We start from the raw sequence: 24,675 nt of genomic DNA on the forward strand, positions 1-24,675 counted from the left end.
AACCAAATGGTAAGTGAAGACGGGATCCCAAAGTTTTAAGACTGAAGCTGGCTTTCACTTGAAAAATGTTTGCTAAAACAGGTGACCTAGGGTATAGGTTTTCCCATCTCAAAAAGTATAAAGAACAGGAGAGTAACCCAGAGCTTGCATAAAGTGGGGAGTCCAACAGAAGATACAGCTCCCATAAAGATGGAACCCCAGAAAACTAAACCTTCAATACAGAGGCCCTAGAAATACCCTACCACAAAACAATTAATAGCAAGGAAAGTCAACTGTCTCAAACCTTAGCACTTAAGAGGGTGAAGAATAGCACTACTCACAAAATGGTACCAGAAGCCTGCTATCACATCACATGAATTTGCAGCCTGAATTCACATTATCTGGGTGGTCCAAAAATCCTCAATGAGGAATTTAATCTATTACAGTGCTTGTCAAAAGCAACAACAACAAAAACTTCTGGAATTTCCACAAAATTATAAAGAAAACGAGCAGCTCATGGTTAAAAAAAAAATTTTTTTTTTAAAACTGCAAGAAATTCAGACACTAAAACTATAAGACTAAGGAATGCCTATATTTAATATGTTCAAAGAAATGAAAGACAAGAAACAAGAATTTAAAGACTGATGAAACATTTTTTTAAACCTTCTAAAAATCAAAAACAAATTTAAATGCCTAATGTATGTTTCTAATGACAGATTAGATGGAGCAAAAATTAGAACTAGGGAACTGGCAGACTGTTCTGATGAAATTACCTAAATGCAGCACAGAGAAACAAAGAGAAGGAAAACATTAAAAAAAGAGTTAAAAGATACAGAAGAGAGTTAGAAAATCTACATTCAATTAGAAATGCCAAAAGAGAAGAGAGAGGGAAAGAGAAAGAGGCAGTATCTGAAGAAGAGAATAAAGAATTTTTCCAAATCCTATGAGAAAACAACACTCACACATTCCAAAACACAATGAATCCCAAACAAGACTTAACAAATATCTACACTTAACAAACATTTCTGGGAAACTGTAGAGCATTGAAGCTAAAGAAACAATTTTACAAGTCACCAGAAACAATTTCTTATAAAGTGAAAACATACACTCAACCCAGCAATTTCACTTGTAGGTATTTATCCAAGAGAAATGAAGGCATATTTCCTACAAAGCTTTCCTACAAAAAAGCTTTGTACACACATGGTAGTATCAATTGTATTCATGATAGCCCAAAACTGCCAACATTCCAATACTCATCAAGAAGTGAATGAATAAAGAAATCGTGGTATATTCATACAATGAAATACTACTCAGCAATAAGGAAAAAAACCACTGATAAATGCAAAACACAGGTGAATCTCAAAAACATACTGAGCAAAAGAAGCCTTACACAAAAGAGTACACACTATATGAGCCCAGTTTTGAGAAATTCCAAAACAGGCAAAATTAACCTGGAGTAACAGCAGATCAGCAGTTACCTGGGCAAGAGATGAGGATATTGTCTAAAAAGAAACCCAGGCAGAATTTCTGGGGTGATAGAAACAATTCTATATCTTGACGGGGTTGGTAGCTACACAATTGTATATATTCGTTAAAACTCATTGGGCTTCCCTGGTGGCGCAGTGGTTGGAAGTCTGCCTGCCAATGCAGGGGACACGGGTTCGAGCTCTGGTCTGGGAAGATCCCACATGCCGAGGAGCAACTAGGCCCATGAGCCACAACTACTGAGCCTGCACGTCTGGAGCCTGTGCCCCGCAACAAGAGAGGCCGTGACAGTGAAAAGCCCACGCACCGCGATGAAGAGTGGCCCCCGCTTGCCACAACTAGAGAAAGCCCTCACACAGAAACAAAGACCCAACACAGCCAAATAAATAAATAAATAAATAAATAAATAAATAAATAAATAAATAAATAAAAATCCAGCCATTCATATTAAAAAAAAAAAAAAACTCATTGAACCTAAATATTTGTAATTTATTGCATGTAAATTACACTTAAGTAAAGTTGATTTTAAAAAAGCAGCTAGAGGAAAACAGTGACTAACTTTCAAGAAGAATTACAAAATAAATACATTTTTGGACCAAAAAAGAGACAGACAGACAGACACTATAAAACATTTCAAGCAGAAGGAAAGCAATTCAGACAGAAAGTCTGAGAAACAAGAAGAAATAAAAAATAAAAAGGTAGTGAAAATGTGTGTAAATCTTAAACACTGAATCTAAACAAAAAGCAGTAGCAACATATGAGTTTTTTTTTAAAGCTAGAGTTAAAATATAAATTCAAAGCATATAAGTTTTGAAGGTTTGGGAGGTGTACATAAAGTATCCTAAGTTTCCTTTTATAATTAAGAAGAGAAAAGAAAGATCCTAATTAACTTCAGAATTTAGTAAATACATATATTTACTATTTTATCAAGAGTAACTAGAGGGCTTCCCTGGTGGCGCAGTAGTTAAGAATCCACCTGCCAATGCAGGGGACACGGGTTTGAGCCCTGGTCCAGGAAGATCCCACATGCCACGGAGCAACTAAGCCCATGCGCCACAACTACTGAGCCTGTGCTCTAGAGCCTGCGAGCCACAACTACTGAGCCTGCATGCCACAACTACTGAAGCCCACGTGCCTAGAGCCCGTGCTCCATAACAAGAGAAGCCACCACAATGAGAAGCTTGTGCACTGCAACAAAGAGTAGTCCCCACTCGCCAAAACTAGAGAAAGCCCACATGCAGCAACGAAGACCCAACACAGCCAAAAATAAAATAAATGAAATAAATAAATTAAAAAAAAAAAGAGTAACTAGAATTTTTGCATATATGTCAAACTTACACTCTAAATGAATGCAATTTGTTGCACATAAATTATACCTCAAGAAAGTTGAATAAAATTAAAATAACAAGACTGTATAGTTTTCATATAAAGGTGAAAAAACTGAAACGAGGAAAAATAATCCAAACAAAGGCAAGAAAAAGACACAAAGACACAGAGATGAAACAAATGAAAATACAAAATAAGATCTCACAAATCCAAATGTATGAATAATTATATGTAAGTGATCTAAACGCTCCAGTTAAATAGCAAAGACTCAGACTTGAGTTTTTAAAATCCAACTATATGCTGTTTAAAAGATAAACATCTAAGTGTAACAAGAAGTTGGTGAAAAGATTTTTAAAGATACCAGGCAAGTAACTAAAATTTATGTAACTACATTAATATTTTTTTTAAAAAACTTTTTGCCTTAAAGTCTTACAGATAAAAACTAACTTCAATAAAAGGTTCAATCTGAGGGAATTCCCTGGTGGTCCAGTGGTTAAGAATCCACCTTCCAATGCAGGGGACGCAGGTTCAATCCCTGGTGGAGGAACTAAGATCCCACATGCCACAACTGCTGAGCCTGTATGCCTCAACTAGAGAGCCCGCATGCTACAAACTACAGAGCCCACGTGTTCTGGAGCCTGTGTGCCGCAACTAGAGAGAAGCCCATGCGCCACAATGAAGAGCCCGCGCACCACAAGGAAAGATCCTGCATGCCGCAACTAAGACCAGATGCAGCCAAAAAAAAAAAGGTTCAATTTGAAAGGAAGAAAAATCAATTTACACTTATACACAATAAATAATAAGCCTCTAAAAATATGTAACAAAAACTGACAGAGCTGCAAAAAGAAACATATTTGCAATCATAGTGAGAAATCTTTAACACACTTTTCTCAGTAATTGATAACACAGGAATAAAAATCCATAAAGACAGAAAATTCTAAATTAATTAATTAAATTCTAAACTAAGCTAATTAAATTGTGTTAATTCTAAACACAATTAACAATCTTATCCTATTAGGCGAATATACAACTGTGCCTAACTGCAGCAGAGTTCATTTCAAAGACATGAGAAATAATAACAAAAGTTGACCATATTCAAAGTTATAAGCCTCAAAAATTTCAAAAGATTATAATCATAAAGGATATGTCCTCTCATCCTACTACAATATGCTAGAAGTCAATAAAAAGATAAACAAAAAATTGGAAATTAAAAAGCCAACTCTGGGGCTTCCCTGGTGGCACAGTGGGTGGGAATCTGCCTGCCAACGCAGGGGACACGGGTTCGATACCTGGCCCAGGAAGATTCCCACATGCCGTGGAGCAACTAAGCCCGTGTGCCACGACTACTGAGCCTGCGCTCTAGAGCCCGTGCTCTGCAACAAGAGAAGCCACGACAATGAAAAGCCCGCGCACCACTCACTGCAATGAGAGAAAGCCCACGCACAGAACAAAGACCCAACACAGCCAAAAATAAAAACAAATAAATAAATTTATTAAAAAAAAAAAAAAGCCAACTCTGACATTACCAATGAATCAAAGGAAAAAATCATAATGGATAAAAAGTTTCAAAACAAAGATAATGAAAGCACTAAATTTCAAAACCTGTGTGATGCAACTACAACAGTAATTAGAGGGAAATTTATAGCCTCAATATGTAAATATTAGAAGAGAAGAAAAGCTGAAAATTACTGGACGTCTATCTTAAGATGATAACAAAAAGAGAGAGAGAGAGAATGAAAGCAGGAAATATCAAGACATGGCACTGTAAGCATATCATTTAGAAATATGGGGGTTAACTTCAAAAACATATGGAAAGGTGATTGTAGGAAACAGCAGATAGGAAGGAGACTACAGTTTTTCCTGATTAAACTATGTAAAACTATTTGCTCTTTAAACTTTGTCCATGCATAACTTTAATAAAAACTTAAAACCAAATTAAAAAGAGGGGAAAAAAATAAACATAACAAAAGTCCATATGGTAAATGTCATCATGCTACCACAGATGTATGAAAATAGAGCTGTGAAAATGCAGGATTTTGACACTTCTAATATTCTGCTATCAAGAAACAAAAGAAAATAAAACTATACTTGTCACTACAAATAAATAATCATAGCTTTAAAAGCATGCGTAAGGTCCCCTCAAAAAAGTCTGTTGCTAACTACTTTAATAATTCTTTATGTGGACTTCAAATGCACTCATTCTGCCTCCGTCAGGCCACTGAATAGTAGCTTTAACACATCTGGAAACAAACTGGGTGGTGTTCAGGTAAAAACAAACACATCAAGCAACTTTAATCTTCAGTGATTGATGTTGAAAGTGACATGTAAATCCAAGTGGAAAAAGTCATAATCAAAATTAATTCCATTTCTGTTTAATATCTCATGATCTGCCATCTCATATCATTGTATCATTTGATACAATGATAGATGAAAAAAATTCAAACACTTTCTATTTAGAACCAACCAATTATTTTTAATTCTCAAAAATACATCACTTAAATATTGCTGCCTATACATAGTTCCAACACACACTTAAAAAATTAGAGACTGAAGTGTTTGAACAGTGCATTCCTCTGAAACTGAAAAATGAGAAAGAGTGCCAACACAATTACTTTAGAATGATTTTCCAATTACGTACATAGAAGAAAATGTGCTATTTCCCGCAACATATACTATATACATAGACCTAACTACTATTGTACTTTAAGCTTTAAAAATATGGCATTAATAAATATGCATTATCTGAAATACTGGAAGTAACTTTTTTTGCTTAAACACAATAAAACACAATAAAAAGGGGTAACTCACTTGGGAAGAATCCTCAGAGCTCTTAACACTCAGACACACCTGTCTTTACCATCTGACCCTGGTCACACCAAGTCAGGCCAAAAGTACGAGTCTGTTCTAGGAGCAGCCAAACTAAAGGACAAGTTGGCCAGCTCTTCAAAGGTGCCAAGCAGGAAACCATCACAGGTGGCCTATTCTGGTTGTTGAACTAATAGGCAAACGTACAAGTACTCATCAACATAGTCTACAAGAAAGAACTGGCTTGTGAAATAATGAGAATCAAAATCCTGACCTTAACACCTACTAAAAAACTAGTCATCTCTATTCCCACATCAAAACTCCTATAGTTTTTACTCACATTATATAATTCTTATAATGTATACAAATAGAGAAGAAAATAGGTCATTTCTTTACAGAATAATCAATTCCTTCCCCAAACCCCTTCCACAATATATTTTTTCTGCTTTAAATTGGCAGTATTTGTTACCTCTGGGATTTTGTTTTAAAGTGGTTCTTAGTTGGGCACAAAAGTGTGAAAAGAGCAGCCAGATACTTCCTGTAGGTGGCATGAAAGAAAATCACCCTGTATCCTTTCCCAAATGCCTCTTCTTGTCTTCTTCTTTTTCTTTGACAAATAACCTCTCCTTCATTCCTGCCCTCTTTCTACTACCCCTAATTTCAACGTACCTTCCAACATACCCCAAATCTATGGGGAGTACCAAGACACTGGGGGAGGGGGAGAGGGAGCAACTTGCTGCTTCTTCTATTGCATCCAAAAGCTCATTAGTTCCCAAAGAGAAACCTGAATAATCAGAACTGTGAAATGTAAACATTAGCTACAAGTATTTCTCTGTTTTTATTTCTCACATATAGCTTCACATTTAAGTTTTTTTTCTTTGAGCAACCAGGAATTAAGTGTGTGAAATTTGGTGGGGGGGGGGGGGCGGGAAGAGGGGGAGGGAGGGGGGTTTTGCAGCAAGAGCTAAATAAATCTAAGATTATCAGTTCAAACCCTTTATTTTACAGTTTAAGATTCTGGGCAGTTTCAGGGACTTACTCAAGAACCCACCACAAGTGAGCGGCAGAGTGAGCGTAAGAAACTATATTTACTACTAGCCATCAATTCAATCAGCTTTACTTGCTGTGCAATCCAAGCTGAATACTATATTCTAGTAAATAAATGAGGGTAAGAAATGTTAACAAGAAGTCACTGTCCTTATGAAGCAACTTAGATTCAAAGACTTCCAGTTGTCCTCTTTCCCCAACCTTCCATGCTTATATGGTGACTATCAGGAAAAACAATTCAACGAGCATAGACTATATTTTTAATTAAGCATTTTCTCAGCTCTCATCTCCCCTCAGCTGAAAGCAACTGATAAAAATAAGGCTTTAACATAAGATTCTGAAATGCCATTTTAAAGATTATTTTTTAAAAGAATAAAAAACTATGTTAATTAACTTGATAAACAAAAATGATTAAAAAATTTAAAAGCTAGTCCAAAAATTAAATGGCCTAGTCCCCTCATTTTACCGACAGCAATTTGTAGCTCAGAATGCTGAAATAATTGTCCAATGTCACTCAGAAAAGCAATAATACTTTAATTTTTCAGAAGTGAAAACAGTGATTATAGGTCTAAGAAAAAAAGAACTTTTTCTTAAAATTAGTTAAGATGCTGAATTTTCTGTATACCTGAAAATCATCAACAAGCTCAGGGAAAAGGTGTTCATACATTTTAAGTTCTTCTGTTGTTCGTCCTGGTTCTTGCTGGGGTTTTAGTTTGTTAATATCCGTTTCAATATCATCATTCTGAAATAATAAAAATGGTATGTCACCAATTAAGAAAAACGAAAAATTACAAAATACATTTCAGATTTAAAGCTTTCCAAATTATTAATTACATGTACATAGAGAATAATCACTGCAGAAAGGTTGTATTAATTTCATTGTAAATTAAAATTTGCTTATATTTTTTGGTTGTTATGTTATTGTTATTTTGGTTGTTATGTTGTGTTTTCTTTTTATCAAAGATTATTCTAACATAGCATGGTATTTGGGCTCCTCAAGATAGAAAAACTAACATCAAGATCGATACTAAACTACGTTCGCCCCCCCAACCTCCCCAACTGCCATCGTTTCGCTCAGATTAAAGGGCAGTAAAACTTAAGAAAACTAAATTGAAAAACGTAAGCATATGATGGTGGTGGTGATAAGCAAAATAACTAACTTTTATAGAGCAATGAAAATATGTGAGGGGCTATGCTAAGGATTTTACATAATGATCTAATTTAATCTGCATAAGAATACTATGAAGCAGATAGTATCATGACCTCCATTTAATTAAAGAGGAAACTGAGGTACAGAGAGGTTAAGTGGCTTGCAAAGAGAGGAGCCAGCATGTGAAATCACTAATCAGTGATTTCAAAGAATACACTGTTAGTCAATATAACGCATTGCCTCAAGAGCGACTAATGGTTATCACGCACCCTTAGAAAAGCTCATTACCACCATTCACTCTGTTTTTCAGGGAAAAAAAACAATGAGGAGTGGAACAACAGCCAAAAATGATTTCCACGTCCCTTTGGGGAAAAAAAAGAGGGTAAATGTAAAGAAATATGACCTCGGAGGAATAGGGTATGTATCCAGGATCAATTTGATCTGTGTGTGTACAAAGAGCTAATGTACATCATGATGGAAAGACAAGTGTGAGTTACCTACTATCCAAGCTATTTTCTAGGACCCTCAACAACTCTGGCCTTACACAAATACAAATCCATCATTACCTTCACTGATGGCTAAAGAGAGATAATAAGACCACTTATTAATTTTCAATTGGTATTCATCTTCAATTTTACATTTATCTTACTATCAGAGTAAAGTACTTATTTTTCAGACTTAAATTCATTCTACTATGTGTCAATCCTTAAAATGCTTTATATACATGTACCTGATTATATTTATATATTGTCATATTAACACATAATTTAAAAAAGAACAATATACTATATATTTCTCATATTTCATATTCAGGAATTTAGCTATTATTTCTTTAACCAATAAAAAGATTTTCTCCATTGCCATAAATAATAAAGACTGGTTTTATTTAAAGAGTATCATATTAATTACTGTATCATAATTGTGTAATTATTATTACATGAATATATAATTTCATATATCCTTAAATTATGCACTGATGAACCAAAAAAATGTAACTTTCTTGATTAGCATCTATTAAAGTAGATAATACTTTCCAAATAATAAAAAATTTTTAAAAGGTATTCCTTTCTCTAAACATACTAGTAGTTCAATATTCATTACTATTTTATGACGATATAGCTTTACAAAGTAGCTATTTTAAAAATTAAAAAAAAATTTTCCTGTAAAACAGGCACAGTGAGGAAAGAAAACTATACTTTGAGAGGTCAATAGCAAGAAATTTTGTGTTTTGGTTCGGGGGGGAAAAAAAGATAAAGAGCTCCTGACACACTCAGAAGAAATAACCTCCTACTACTCCTTAAAGTTCTTCTAAAATTAAGGAGAAAAAAAAAAGAATGCATTGAAGCTTATATACTGCCAAGTCCTGGCAATCTGGAGACGACTCTTCTACAACAGAACCTCCAGGTTTCTATAAATGCTCCAAACTCTGAAAAATCTGGGGCAAAGAGAATTGAATCACTATGGTGAGGAAAACACAGTCTCTATGACTACAGTCACATTAGAACACAGATATTATACCCACTACAATGTAGCAGGTTCACCTAAAGCATGAAAAAAGTGATGTGATTTAGATAAAAAGGAAAAACTAAGGAAAGTCCAAATGTAACAGACAACGTGAGTAAGAAGCAGACAGTGGTAAAGAAGAAAAATAAGATAACACAGCTCAGCAGTGTCAAAGAGCCAACAATTCTGTAGCCCTTGAAAAAAAGTAATATTTAGCAGAGCAGAGTGGTAAAGAAAGCAAACATTCACACTGGACTGGTTTATTCTGCATCTTGGTCCCACCTCTTATCAGCTATACCAATAACCTTTCTGTACCTCTGGTTTCTAATTATCAGCCCTGTAAAGCAGAGGTAATAATACCACATACCTTATAGGATTACTATCAGGATTTAATGGTTACTACAGGCATACCTCGGAAATATCTCAGCTTCAGTTCCAGGCCACCATAATAAAGCGAATGTCGCAATAAAGCGAATTTTTGGTTTCCCAATACACACAAAAGTTATGTTTATACTATACTGTGGTCTATTAAGTGTTCAATACATTATGTCTAAAAAAGCAATGTAAATACCTTAATTAAAAAATACTTCATTGCTAAACAATTACAATAGTAACATCAAAGATCACTGACCACAGATCACCATAACAAATATATTAATAATGAAAAAGTTTGAAATATTGTGAGAATTACCAAAATGTGACACAGAGACATGAAGTGAGCAAATGCTGTTGGGAAAATGGCACCAACAGACTTGCTCCACACAGGGTTGCCACAAACCTTCTTCAATTTGTTAAAAACGCAGTATCTGCTAAGCTCAATAAAGGGAAGTGCAATAAAACGAGGTACGCCTGTATATGTAAAGTGCACGGACTAGCACAGGATTAACTGTTCAATAAATTCAATCTATTATTTTTTCTTATTATTGTAACTGCTGTGTTAAGGTAAAATGGGGAAAATGTGAGCAATCTCAAATACCCCAGTGAATAATGCTGCCAATAACTATATTTTATAGATGTGACTGTCAAAAAAGACAAAGAAATCTGTGGAAATGTTCTAAATTAAAGGAGACTTAATAGAAATGACAATTAAATGCAATACCTGATGCTAGATGCTATACTGGAAAAAGAAAAAAAATCTTTTAAAGGGGATTATTAGATCAGCTGACAAAATGGAATGTGGATGGTAGATTAGAGAAAAATGATATATCACTATAAATGTATTAAGTTGGTAATTGTATTGTGGTTATGTAACAGAATACAGTCAGTCCTCCGTATCCACAGGTTCCCATTCCTCAGATTCAACCAACCATGGATTGAAAATATTAAAAAAACAAAACTCCAACAAGTAAAACATGAATTTGCGGCACGCCAGCAACTATATACACAGCATTTACTTTGTATTTACAACTATTTACATAGCATTTATATTGTATTAGGTATTATAAGTAATCTAGAGATGACAAAGTATATGGGAGGATGTGTATAGGTTACATGCAAATACTATGTCATTTCATATAAGGAACTTGAGCATCTGTGGATTTTGGTATCTGAGGTGGGTCCTGGAACCAATTCCCCCTAGGACACTGAGAGATTACTATATCACTGTCCTTAGAGAAAATATACACTAATGTATTTAGGGGTAAATGACCCTGATACATAATATATGGAACTTATCCCCATATGATTTTTTTAAAAATTTTAAATATGTATTCATGCATACACACTGTTTCCAAGCAGAAAAATTAGAATCACTGTTATAAATTCCTATCGAGTTCTATTTCCCTGCCAATCTCCATCTTTACATCTGTAGTGGTCACAACAGATATTTTTAATGAGGACCCTGAGCCATGAAGAATAAATTACACTCAACATACTTTGTTTTTAATACACACGGAAACATACATAAAAGAAATGTTTCCATCGAAATACAAAACTTTAAATTATAAACTTAATATTAATCTAGGAAATTTTACTATCTCTAAACACTCACTTCCCGAAGAATCCAAACAGCTGATTTTAATATACCTCCTGTTATCTAAGGAACACTTTACATGCAGAATATAAACTCTTCTAACTTGGATCCTACCAGTTCTTTCACCATATCAAGTCCAGAACCACCAACACAGTTACCCCAGATTTTTTGCCTTGAACACCAGAGCCTGCACTGTTTTTCGTCTTTGTAGCTTCTTGAGGCCAGGATGCATGCCATCACATTGTCTAGACTGGCTACCATGACAATTTCACCAAAGCTTGGTGATCACATCTGGTGATAATAAAACTGGTTCTACATCTGCTATTAAGATAGAAATCTCCTTCCAGTATCTTAGATTCTATCTCCAGAGAGAGTCAAATACTCAGTGTACCCCAATTTTGATGTAGCATTTCAAGACAAAAAGGCCCCAGCAGACAAGAGTCAAATGAACTCCCTGTGCCCCAAAAGGCATTAAGCTAAACAGTTGAAAAATAAAGGAGTTAAGATGCTTTTCTGCAGATACTAAAATGGCCCCCTCTACCACTTAACAAAGCAAAACGGGTTGCCACCTAAGAGTCTCAAAAAACACTTTCCTTCAACCTTAGATTTCCTTAGACTTTAAAATCTAAGCCAGAAAGGTTAGATAAAATCTTCCTTGTCAGAGAGAGTGAAAATAACTTATTTTAAGGCCCTTTTCAGACTAATGTATTCAAAGCAACATTATTTTCCTTTCAATAGCTTAGTGTCCATAGTCATCCATGATAAAAAGATGTGGACAAAACAAATTAATCTACTGTTAGCTATACATATCTACCCAATCTTTGTTCTACACCTGTGAATACAATATATAAAGTTGACTAAACAGAAATTTATACCAACCTTAAAATTTTTATCTAGGTCATCTTCATTTTCGGTTTCATTTTCAGCTTCTAAATCAATATCATCGTTGTCATCACTTTCATCTACTACGTCATCCACTGTGATACAAAATGTGCTATAAGTAGGTCAGAGGTAAGCATTCTATAACATGCACAACCAAAAGTAGAATGTTATATATATATATAACACTGGTATTTCAATCACCAATGGAAAAGTAAATGAAATTTCCTTATAAAAAATGTCTCTAAGGTTGTTCCAGGTGTTGAAAAACCTATTAGATGAAGTGAAAGTACTTCAAAATTTGGAAAAGCACTCTAAAAATGTATGAGCTTTTTTACTAATGTTGTCACGTTCTAAAAAATTAATAATGTCTTACGTTGCAACAGCCTGAATGAAACACCTCGCTTCCTGTTTATGATAAATTTCAATAACTCTTTTCATCCATTTACAATTCACTCCCCATTTATTTCTTTCACTGACTGCCATGTACCATGCACTGTGTTGTGTGCTGGGAATTTTTTAAAAGATGTGTAAATATAGTCCCTGCCTCAGGGAGCTTATGAAGTTAAAGAGAGAAAGAGCAAAAAATAATTATAATACAAAAGGTATACACTAATGAAGGTGTATACTTAAAAATGCCATGGGAATGGAATAATAAATGCAAACTGCCTGGGGCCAAGGTTATTAGTGATCACTTCACAAAACAGGTAATAATTAAGCAGTATCTTGGAGAAAAATATAGCAGCTTTCTGGGTGAACATAAGAGTGTGTGAGTGTGGCTTTTAAGAAGAAGAAATGATAATGCGAAAATAAAGAATTTAAATTATATCTTTGGAAAATAAGTTAATCGTGACTTAACTTGTATGCTTGAGAAAGTACTGCAAGAAGCAAATAAGAATGAGAAAATGAAGGGTATGATGGGCCAATTAGTTTAGATTTTCACCCCATGGATGATAAGGACTGGGGATTTTAAAGAGGAGAGTGATTTAACTTACATTTTTCAAAAGATCACTCTGGCAGGTATGAGAAAGGGAGCATATATATGGAGGGGGACCAATTAACAGAGGAAAAGACAGTAACTGTCTGGACCAATACAGCAGTAATGGGGATGAAGAATGAATATGCATTAGAGAAAAACCCAGGAAATAGAATGCAAAAGGACATGAGGACCATAGAGGTGGGGGATACAAGAAAAGAAGAGTAAAGGAGTACTCTGAGAGTACTCATGTAAGCAAATAAGTGCATTAAAACAAAGTAGAGAATATTTTTAAAGGACATTTTTCTAAACTTTGTTTTTATTTTTTGACTCTATTGAGGAATAATTGACAATATAACTGTATATATTGAAAGTGTAAAATGTGATGACATATGGTAAAATGGTAAATCATGGTAAAATGATTATCAAGATGAAGATAATTAATACGTCCATCACCTCATATGGGTAACACTGTTAACACTTTGTGTATGTGTGTGTGCATGTGCATGTGGTGAGAATGCTTAAGATTTACTCTCAGAAACTCAATACACAATGCCGTATTATTAACTATAGTCACCATGTTGTACATTAGATCCTCAGAACTTAATCTTCTTAAAACTGAAAATGTATACCCTTTGACCTTATCACCCCATTTACCATTCTCCCAGCCCTTGGAATCCAACTTTCTATTCTGTTTCTATGAAATCGTTTTTTTTTTTTTATTCAGCGATTCCACATATAAGTGATACCATACAGTATTTGTCTTCCTCTGCCTTGCACATCTCACTTAGCATAAATGCCCACCAGATTCATCCATGTATCCATGTTGTTGCAAATGGTAGCATTTCCTTTTTTTAATTGGCTGAATAATATTCATATATATGATATATGTACATCATATATATGAATCACTTTTCCTTTATCCATTCATTCATGGAAAGACATTAAGGTTGTTTACAAATGTTGGCTATTGTAAATAATGCTGGAATGAACATGGGTATACAGATATCTCTTTAAGATAATGATTTTGATTCCTTTGGATATATACCTAGGAATGGGTTTGCTGGTATGGTAGTTCTATTTTTAATTTTTTGAGGAACCTCCATGTCCTTTTCCACATTAGCTGTACCATGTTACATTCCCACCAACAGTGTATAAGGGTTCCGTTTTCTCCAAATCCTCGCTATTTGCTCTCTCTTCTTTTTGATAATAGCCATTCTAAGAAGTGTGAGGTAATATCTCTTTGTGGTTTTGGTTTGCATTTCTCTGATGATTACTGATGTAAGGCACCTTTTCATTATCTACTGGCCATTTGTACACGATTCTTTGGGAAAATGTCTATTCAAGTCCTTTGCCCATTTTTAATTGGACTACCTTCTTTTGTACTATTCGGCTATGTGAGTTCTTTGTATTTTTTTGATATTAAACCCCTATTCGATATATGGTTTGCAATTATCTTTTCCCATTCTGTAGGTTGCCTTTTCAATATATTGTCTCCTTTGCTGTGCAGAATCTTTTTAGTTTGCTGTAGTCCCACTCGTTTATTTTAGCTTCTGTTGACTGTGCTTTTGTTATCTTACCCGAGAAATCACTGTTAAGACCAATGTCAAGGATCTTTTCCCTTAAGTTTTCTTCTAGGAGTTTTATAGTTTCAGGCCTTATATGTAAAGTCTTTTATCCATTTCGAGTCAATTTTTGTGAATGGTGTAAGACAGGGGTCCAGTTTCATTCTTTTGCATGTGGATACCTAGTTTTCCCAATACCATTTATTAGAGACTGTCCTTTCCCCATTGTGTGTTCTTGGCACCCTTATCAAAAACCAGTTGACCATAATATGTTTGAGTTTATGACTGGGCTCTCTAATCTGTTCCACTGGTCTATGTGTCCTGCTTTATTTGAGTACCATACTATTTTGATTACCATAGCTTCATAATAGCTTGAAATCAGGAAGTGTGATGCCTCCAGCTTTATCCTTCTTTCTCAAGATTGCTTTGGCTATCTGAGGTCTTTTGTGGTTCCATGCAAATTTTAGGACAGTTTTTGTATTTCTGTGAAAAATGACACTGGAATTTTGATAGGGATTGCATTGATTCTGAAGATCACTTTGGTCAGCATGAACATTTTCATATTAATTCTTCCAATTCAAGAATACAGGATATCTTTCAATTTTTTTGTGTGTCTTCTTCAATAACTTTTAACAACGTCTTATTGATCAGCGTACAGGTCTTTCAATTCCTTGGTAAAACTTATTCGTAAGTACTTTATTGTTTTTGATGCTATTGTAAATGGGACTGCTTTCTTAATTTCTCTTTCAGATAGTTCATTATTAGCGTGTAGAAACGCAACTGATGATTTGTATATTAACTTTGTGTCCTGTACCTTTACTGAATTCATTTATTAGTTCTAACAGTTTTTTGGTGGAGATGTTACAGTTTTCTATATATAAGATAATGTCATCTGCAAACAGATGATTTCATTTCTTCCTTTCTGACTTGGATGTATTTTCTTTCTTTTTTCTAGCCTAATTGCTATAATTAGGATATCTAGTACTATGCTGAGTAAAAATGGTGAGAGTGGGCATTCAGCTTTTGTTTTTCTGCTGAACTCTTTATCTCTCTTTCATTTCTGAAGGACAACTTTGATGGGTAAAGTTTTTTTTAATTTATTTATTTATTTTTGGCTGTGTTGGGTCTTCATTGCTGTGTGTGGGCTTTCTCTAGTTGCAGCAGGCAGGGGCTACTCTTCATTGCGGTGTGCGGGCTTCTCATTGCGGTGGCTTCTCTTGTTGCAGAGCATGGGCTCTAGGTGCACGGGCTTCAGTAGTTGTGGCACGTGGGCTCAGTAGCTGTGGCTCATGGGCTTAGTTGCTCCATGGCATATGGGATTTTCCCAGACCAGGGCTTGAACCCATGTCCCCCACATTAGCAGGCAGATTCTTAACCACTGCACCACCAGGGAAGTCCCGGGTAAAGTGTTTTTGATTGACAGTTTTTCTCTTCAAGCAATTTGAATATATCATCCCACTCTCTCCTGGCCTGCAAGGCTTCTGCCAAGAAATCTACTAATAGGCTTATCAGGATTACCACGTAGGTAACAAGTTATTTCTCTAGTTGCTTTCAAAATCCTCCCTTTGCCTTAAGAGCCTGATGAAAATGTCTTGGTGAAGATCTCTTACGGATGAATCTATTTGCAGATCTTTGAGCTTGTGCACCTACATAGCCATACCTTCACCAGATTTGGTAAGTTTTCAGCCATTATGTCTTTAAATAAGTTTTCTGTCCCTTTCTCTCTTCTTCTTCTTCTGAGACTCCCATTACACAGATGTTGTTTCACTTAATCGTGTTCCACTATTCACATAGGCCTTCTTCACTCTTTTTCTTTCTGATTTCTTTTTCTCCTCTGACCTTATAATATCACGAGATCTGTCTTCAAGTTCACAGATTCTTTCTTTTGCTTGATTGAGCCTGATACTGAAGTTCTCTATTGCATTATTCATTGTATTCTTCAGGTCCAGAATTTGGTTCTTTTTATGATTTCTTTCTCTTTGTTGAACTTCTCATTTTGTTCATGTATTGTTTTCCTAAGTTCACTGAATTGCTTCTGTCTTCTCTTGAAGTATCTGAGCTTCTTTATTTTGAATTCTTTTTCAGATAACTCACAGATCTCCATTTCTTTAAGTTCAGTTACTGAGAAGTTACTGTGTTCCTTTGGCAGTGTCATGTTTCCTTGCTTTTCCAGGTTTCTGAAGGTTTTGTATTGATGTCTGCACATCTGAGGATGCAGTCAACTCTTCCAGCCTTTTTGGACTGGCTTGGGTAGGGAAAGACTTTCACCTGAAGGTGACTGCAAGAGCACCAGCTGGGTAGCATGCAGCATCTTTGCTTCCTGGGAAGGCACAGTGGTGGCATCTTTATGCAGCTCCGTCAGTTGAGGTCAACATCAGCACTGACTATAGGGGTCTTTTGTGGCCTATACTATGGAGGTCCTCAGGTAGCAGTGGTGGCTAGGGCTACTGGGATCCTCAGGGGCAAAGGCTGCTAGGGTCTTCTTGTACTCCTCTTTTCTGCCTATACGAGGAAGTTCTAGCTAAGGGGATCCCCCTTGGCACCTGATCTGGTATGCTGGATCTCACAGCAGTAACAGAGCCAGACAGGGTCCTACAATCAGGTGCATGTGGAACTACCACAATGCCTGGGTCCTTGGGCACTGGTGCACTTGCTGTGGCAGTGGCATTGGTGTCTAAGGTGCGAGAATGTGCAGATCTCTCATGAAAATGAGGTCTGGAGCTCTGGGGCTCACTGTAGTGAGTCCAGCTGAGGGGAGATGCAGCAGCTATATGAGCCCACAGCAACAGCTCCATCCCCAAGGAACAAATGCAAGAGGCAGGACTCCAGGCAGCTCCGTCAGCTGAAATCAACTTTGGTGAAGACTTGGGAGGCCTCGGAAACAAAGGCTATAAACATCCACAGCACCAAGGCTCACTGGGATTCTTCTGCTGTCCTTTTCTCCATGGGGTAAAATTCTACTGAGGGGAACCCTCTGGTACCAAGCTGCTCTGGACTGGGGGATGGGGTGATGGAGATAAAATGCTTCCTGTACTTTTCTATGTGGCCATCCTCAGGTTTTGAGTTCTGCATGGTTTCTGATGCGTCTTCATTGAAGTTCAGAGCTATCCCTGAGATATTTTCATCAGTTTGTAGTTGGTTATTTATTGTTTTTGCTGCATTTGCAGGGGAGACAAGTGTTGGGACCTCCTACCCCTCCATCTTGCTGATGTAACCTTCTTTAAACTTCCATTTTATACTTCCATTTCCAATGTGATTTTTTATAGCAAAGATTATAAATTCCTCCCACCCAAGTATCTGTTCTCCTCTCCTTCATTTCAGTAACAGAACCTCTGAGTTTTAGCTAGAGGTTATAGATTCCAGCCTCCCTCACAGTAGTTACAGCCATATGACTAATTTTTGGCCAATAGTATGTGAGGCAAAGTTGTAAATACAAACTCCAGGTCACATCCTTTAAAAAGAAAATTGCCCTCTCCATTTTCTTCCATTACCATTTTCCACATGCACATGAGGAAACCACCATAGGAGATGATGAAAACAAAAAGAATCTTTTTCCTTTGATGACCTGGTGGACAGAGACCTACTGTCCAGAATCACCTGCCCATCTTCTGGATGGGTATGTGAGAGAAAAAAAAAAATCTATCTCATGGCAGTGTAGCAAATCGGCTCTGGAGACAGAATACCTAATTCAAATCCTGGCTCCTTGAGTTACTAACTACTTGACCTTGAGCAAGTTACATAAGTTATTTGTGTCTCAGTTTCCTCACCTATAAAATGGAGATACCCACACATACTGTTCTTGGGAGACTTAAAGGAGTTAATATATATAACGTGCCAGGCAAAGAGTATGTGTTATATGGGACTTCCCTGGTGGTGCAGTGGTTAAGAATCCGCCTGCCAATGCAGGGGACATGGCTTCAATCCCTGGTCCGGGAAGATCCCACATGCCATGGAGCAACTAAGCCCGTGCGCCACAACTACTGAGCCCATGCGCCTAGAGCCCATGCTCCGCAATAAGAGAAGCCACCACAATGAGAAGCCCATGCACCACAACAAGGAGTAGCCCGCACACAGCAACAAAGACCCAGCACAGACAATAAATAAATAAATAAATTTATTTTAAAAAAAGAGAGAGTATGTGTTATAAAAACGTCTGTTATTACTATTGTTGCTTGAGGGAATGTGGTACTGTACTGGGTCACTGTGTAACAGCAGCTCAGTCTATCCTAACAGACAGAGTTACCAAATTGCTCTAAATTCTTTTGGAAATAGACCACACAAAGTAAGTATTTATATTGCATATAGTAACTGGGTCTATTTATGTCAATGTACTAATGCCAGTTAGCCGTGGATAAACATAGGAAAAACTGACATTTGGAAAAAGAACTGTTAGGAAAAAAGAAGGCACTGAATTCAGAAAAGCCTATTGCAAACAAGAAAGAGAACTCCTTGGATAGGGAGAAGGGAAAATGCAGTTCAGTATCAAAGAGAAAATATGTTTTTAATTTTTAGGCAAACCTGTCAAATATCTTCCTTTATAGGTATTTTCCTTTGGTTTCATACTCCAGATGTGAAATGTTATATAGCTTAGGGTGTCTGAGACCTTCTTTTCTATTCCAATGATCTATTCTTGTACCATCACCAATAAATATCAATTATTATAACTTAATCTCACAATTAAAATCAGGGAATATAAATCATCTTTGTTGTTAGTTTTCAAAATGTCCTTGGCTCATTTATAGTAAAGACAAAAACATAGGAAAAAACTTAAATGGCTATCAATAGGAAACTAGTTAGATAAATTATACTATATCTGTATGATATAACAATTAAAAGGTACAAGTCAGCACTTTCCATAAGGTTTTGGAAAGTATATACCAAGGGGTTTATTTTGTTCGTCCTATTGCTCCTATAAATGTGATCTTTCCCTTTGTGTTTTCTGTTACTGTTTTTTGTTGATACATACATATACATACACACACGCGCACGCGTGTGCACATGAAGGAAAACTAGTGAATTTTATTCATCTATCTTGTAAACAGGACTTCACTGAACTTTCATCTGGTTTAAGATACATTTTATAATTGATTTGCTTGGATTTTCCACATGAGCAATAACATCCTCTGCAGACACTGATATAACTTTATCTCACTCTTTTAATGATTAATACCTTTCCTTTCCCTGTCTTATTGATTTGGCCAGAGTTTTCAAAACAATGTTAACTAATAATGGTTGAGAAAGGCTTCCTCTAACACTTCATAACTATTTGTAATGTTGGTTGCTGATTTGAGTTAGATAATACTCAGCTAGCATGGAAAATATTCCTTAAGAAATTTTATCTGAAACTAATAATGATTTTTATCAAAACTCTTCACTGCATTTATTAAGATAATCACTGGTTTTCTTGCTTTGACCTACTGATAAATTTTAATTAAAGTCTTAATAATCCTTACTTTGTCAAAGTGTCCTATATCTGAAAATGCCGCTCAATTCAATTTGCTAGTATTTTAGATTTTTATATTTATTTTCATGAGTGACAATGATCTGTAAGTTGTTTCAGGTTATTCTTACCAGGTTTTGATTTCAGCAACATACTAGCTTCTAAACTTTTCTTTTTTTCTATGCTCTGGAAAATAAAGCATAGGAAAATTTCTTGAAAGTTGAGAGAACTAATCTATAAAGTCATCGTTGTTTGGTGTCTTCACTGAAGGCAACTTGATTTCATATTCAGTTGCAGGTTTTCTACTATTTAAGTCAATTTTAATTACTTATATTTCCCTAAAATATTGTCCATCTCAATCATATTTTCAAATGTATTAACAGGAGCTATCTTTAGCATCCACTTAGATTGACTGGATCTCCTCTATTTAACTTGCCAAGAACTTAGAGGTATATTAAAATCACCCACTAATGCTGTGTTTCTATCAATTTCTCCATATTATCCAAATAATTATAGCTTTATCTACCTTTGTTCTAGTGCTTGGCACACTTGTTATTATCTAGCTTGTATAAAATCATCTTTGATATCTTGCTTTAAACCTTTTGTTCTGTATCTATATTTTGTGGGGTAGTAATAATGTCTTCCTCACCTTTCTTGAGCTGAGAAAAACAGATACACAGTTGCCAATCTGTTTATTTTAAGCTTTCAGTCTTGCTGTTTTAAGAGTTTCTAGGATGCATCAGCTACTTAGATTTTGTTTTTAACCCAACCTGAGAGTCTCTTTTTTTTTTAATGGGAGTATTTTATCCTTTTAGATATCTTATTACTGAAACTGATTTGCTTGTTCTTGCTTTGTATTCAGCATTCTCCGGATTTTGTGCATCTTGGAAATTTTCTTACTTTTCTATAGCAGTGATGGATGGACCTCTTCAAGAATTTTTTCCAAGAAGGAATATACATTATTTTATACAGAATTTCAAAGGGTTCTTAGTCTCTGAGGTCCATCCATGAATTCCCATGGTTCAGTAGATTCTAGTCTAAGGATCTCTGCTCTAGATGTTACTTTTACATTTTGAAACACATATTTGGGCCACTATTTCTATAATTACCATCTTAGAAATACAACAATATTATAATTTAAGAAATCTATGAATATAAATTGCAAAAGACCCAGTTTACTATAGCCGTATATTATGTATCTTCCACCAAAAATTAGTTGATATATTTCAAAATAATAGTAGAGCAACTATTTAGTATTACATAATTAACAATTTGTAATGTTAAATACAATTACTCTACTACCATGTCTTCTGCATTCTTGACTTAATTCATCACTGGCCTGGCTGAAGTATTATTTCATATAATTACTTCAGAAGGGTTCCTGGGCAATATGCTTCTGTACCCTTGCATATCTAAGAATATGTCACCTTCACATATGGGTGGCTTCTAATAAGGGTTCAGAAATCTTGAGTCAGAACTTTTCCTTCGAATCTCCAGAGTCTGCTTCACTATCTTTTGGCATTAAATGTTTAAGAGAATAAGTCTGGAGCCCAGCTCAATTCACCCATTAACAAATGTTAAATGCACATTTATTACAACTCATGCAATCTAACGCATGCTGAGGATAAAATGAAGGTAAAAACAACAGTCCTAGCTTCGTGGAATTTACAGTCTAACTGAGGATGGTAAAAACTAATGAAAATTGTGATAAATGTAATGAAGCCTGATATGTGAGAAAATGATGGAGAGCAGGGTGTTTTCTTCGTGTCTATGCAATTGCTATTAGAACCCTGCTCTCACATCTTATTCATGAAGCCTTCTTAGTCAATTAAAGTCTCCATTTCTAGTTCAGTGATCCATCAGTCTGAAATGATGCAGAAAAGGAGCCCTCAGAAAAATATTATCTCTGTCTTTTTTTCCCCCATGTTTGATATATTCCCTGCACTACAAGTCAGCTTTCTCTATCCATGTGATTATTCTGGACACTGAACAAAGAACACTCTGGGGTATATCGTATCTCTCTCCTAGTGTTACTACCTGCCACATATAGCGAAGTCTCACAAGCTTTCTACCAGTTAGACCACCACTTAAACCTCCATAATCCTACATTGAGAGAGAGAAAGAAATTCCAACAGCTCCTTGATTGTCCCTCCAAATTAGGTACTAGTGGCCCTCAACCTGGAGCCAGAGATACTGCATTTCATAGAAGGGTGAATAGAGTTGACACTCTTCCTTAATCTATTCTTTTCTCCAACATGTTTGTTGCACACCCTATGTTTATTCCATGGGAATGCTCCTTTTATCTAGTTTTCAGATTCAGTACAGATTTTTCCCCTATTTTTGAAGTCTGTTGGCAATTTTAAAGGGAATGAGAAGAAGCAATTACATCACTGTTTTCACTTAGCTATGTTTAATCAAGCCCCAGACTTAGACTTTTAAACCTTTTAAAGGAAGTTTCTGAATAATCCATTTTGATATTTTGTGTAGACTAAACTTCTACTTTAATAACTAAATACTTTAGAAATGAAATCATAACAGTGAACTCTGTGATATATACCATAGGTAAGTCTATATCAAGGATAATAAACTAATTCTAATTACTTGAAAATTTTCTTAAATCACTTACTTCAAAGAGTTGCTTTTAAATATAATTAAAAACCTCTTATTTTTTTAAAAAAGTGATCACCTAACAAGAAAATACTTTAGAAATTCTATTAATAGCCTAGACTACTTTCTCTTTTTAATTTTGCTATGTCTTATCAAAAAAATTCTGCTTTGGGCTTCCCTGGTGGCGCAGTGGTTGAGAATCGGCCTGCCAATGCAGGGGACACGGGTTCGAGCCCTGGTCTGGGAAGATCCCACATGCTGTGGAGCAAGTGAGCCCGTGAGCCACAACTACTGAGCCTGCGCGTCTGGAGCCTGTGCTCCGCAACAAGAGAGGCCGCGATAATGAGAGGCCCGCGCACTGCAATGAAGAGTGGCCCCCGCTTGCCGCAACTAGAGAAAGCCCTCGCAGAGAAACGAAGACCCAACACAGCCATAAATAAATAAATAAATAAATAAATAAATAAATTTTGCTTTTTGCCCAGATTAAGAAGTGGAAACCCTTACTTCCTTTGCTATGTATACAATATTGCACCAAAAATGAAAAAAAGCCAATTTGTGATCATTTCATATTTTCTATCAGGTAAGTAACTGTTCAAGTTTTGTTAAACATAAACCATAACATGTCTGATGATTAGACATCTTTAACTTTAAAAAATGAAGTTCATTAAAAAGCTACAAATATAAGCTCAAATATAATTACCTAAACAGTTAATGTTTACATTCTTAGATTTTGAAAATTTATATAAACTATCAAATACTGTCCCTGTGTGGTGCTTTAAGTTTTTCACAATTCACATTTCCACATATGTAGCACACCCCACATTCCTTCCCTTAATTACTCAACCTCAATTTCTTATATTTGAAGAAATATTTATTAACTAAAAAATAATATGAAAGTTTATCATGTTCATTAAAGCCTTCTTTTGCTAGGGAGATGAACAAAAGCAAAAATAGATAAAGTCACACAATTCCAATAACCACTGAAAGTCAGCAAGAAGCATGTGGTCCTACCTTCAGGGGGTAAACTGTAGAGCTGGGCCACAGGTCCAGTCACAGGAATAACTGGTAACTGGAAATGGAAAGAACTTTTAATCGTTGGGAGTGGCAGGCGATTTTTAGGGAAACACTTCCTCATTATCAGACTGGAGGTGTTGACAAGAGGATCAAGGGTCCTGACTGCCAAACATTCCTGTTTTATAAGAAAAGAAAAAAAAAGATAATGTGCCTTTGGTGAATAAGTGAAGCAATTTTACATGACTTCAGAAAGTAATATATTAATAATTTCAAAAGGCAAATATCACAAAAACCAATATTTTTAACATAATTATAAAACAGCTTTGACTAATCAGAAATATCTCTTTGTAAGTAAGAACCTCATATGGCAAATTTAGCAGTAATTTTCCTTAAATATCTTAACTAAGCAGAAATCAGTACCATCTTTGGTACCAGAAGTCACCAAAGCACTAAGTAATATCTATGAGTGACTTAGGGAGCATTTAGCAAGCCTAGGGTATAAAATAAAAATGAAAATTTAAGGGAAGAAGAAAAAAAGAAGAAAGATTAAGAAATTAAGAAAGGTGTAGAAAATAAAAAGGAATGTGCATTTGGCTGAGCCTTTCTCAAAATTCTATCAGTTATCATGCAATAGCACCCCTAATAAGTTAGCTGTTCAACTTATAAAAGAATAGCCTGAATATCACAATTTTAAGTTGTAAGAGTTTAATTTGCTATCCTGGTATCTAATCTTGAGAAGGACTAGTGAACAGGGAATTTGAAACTATTTCATATAACACTATTATTATTATAGACAATTGACATTTAGATGGCTTTAGATGGCACTTTGATAACCTGTGAAATTTTCAATAGAAATCTTCACACCTGACCTGTCAAAACAGATGAAAAACTAAGGCTCATAAATGTGAAGTGGCATAAACAAAGTCA

General features: G+C 35.5%; 1 protein-coding gene across 1 annotated transcript in view; it reads right to left on the minus strand.

Moving 5' to 3' along the window:
- AGTPBP1 (ATP/GTP binding carboxypeptidase 1) overlaps positions 1–24,675 on the minus strand; it is a 176,312-nt gene that overhangs the window by 84,337 nt on the left and 67,300 nt on the right. The window contains 3 exon segments of the mRNA XM_082469598.1: positions 7,268–7,384; positions 12,147–12,244; positions 23,746–23,923. Of these exon segments, the coding sequence (XP_082325724.1) occupies positions 7,268–7,384; positions 12,147–12,244; positions 23,746–23,923 (393 nt within the window).

The sequence above is a fragment of the Balaenoptera physalus genome (assembly GCF_965194825.1).
Source record: "Balaenoptera physalus genome assembly, chromosome: 7".
NCBI classification, from domain to species: Eukaryota; Metazoa; Chordata; class Mammalia; order Artiodactyla; family Balaenopteridae; genus Balaenoptera; species Balaenoptera physalus.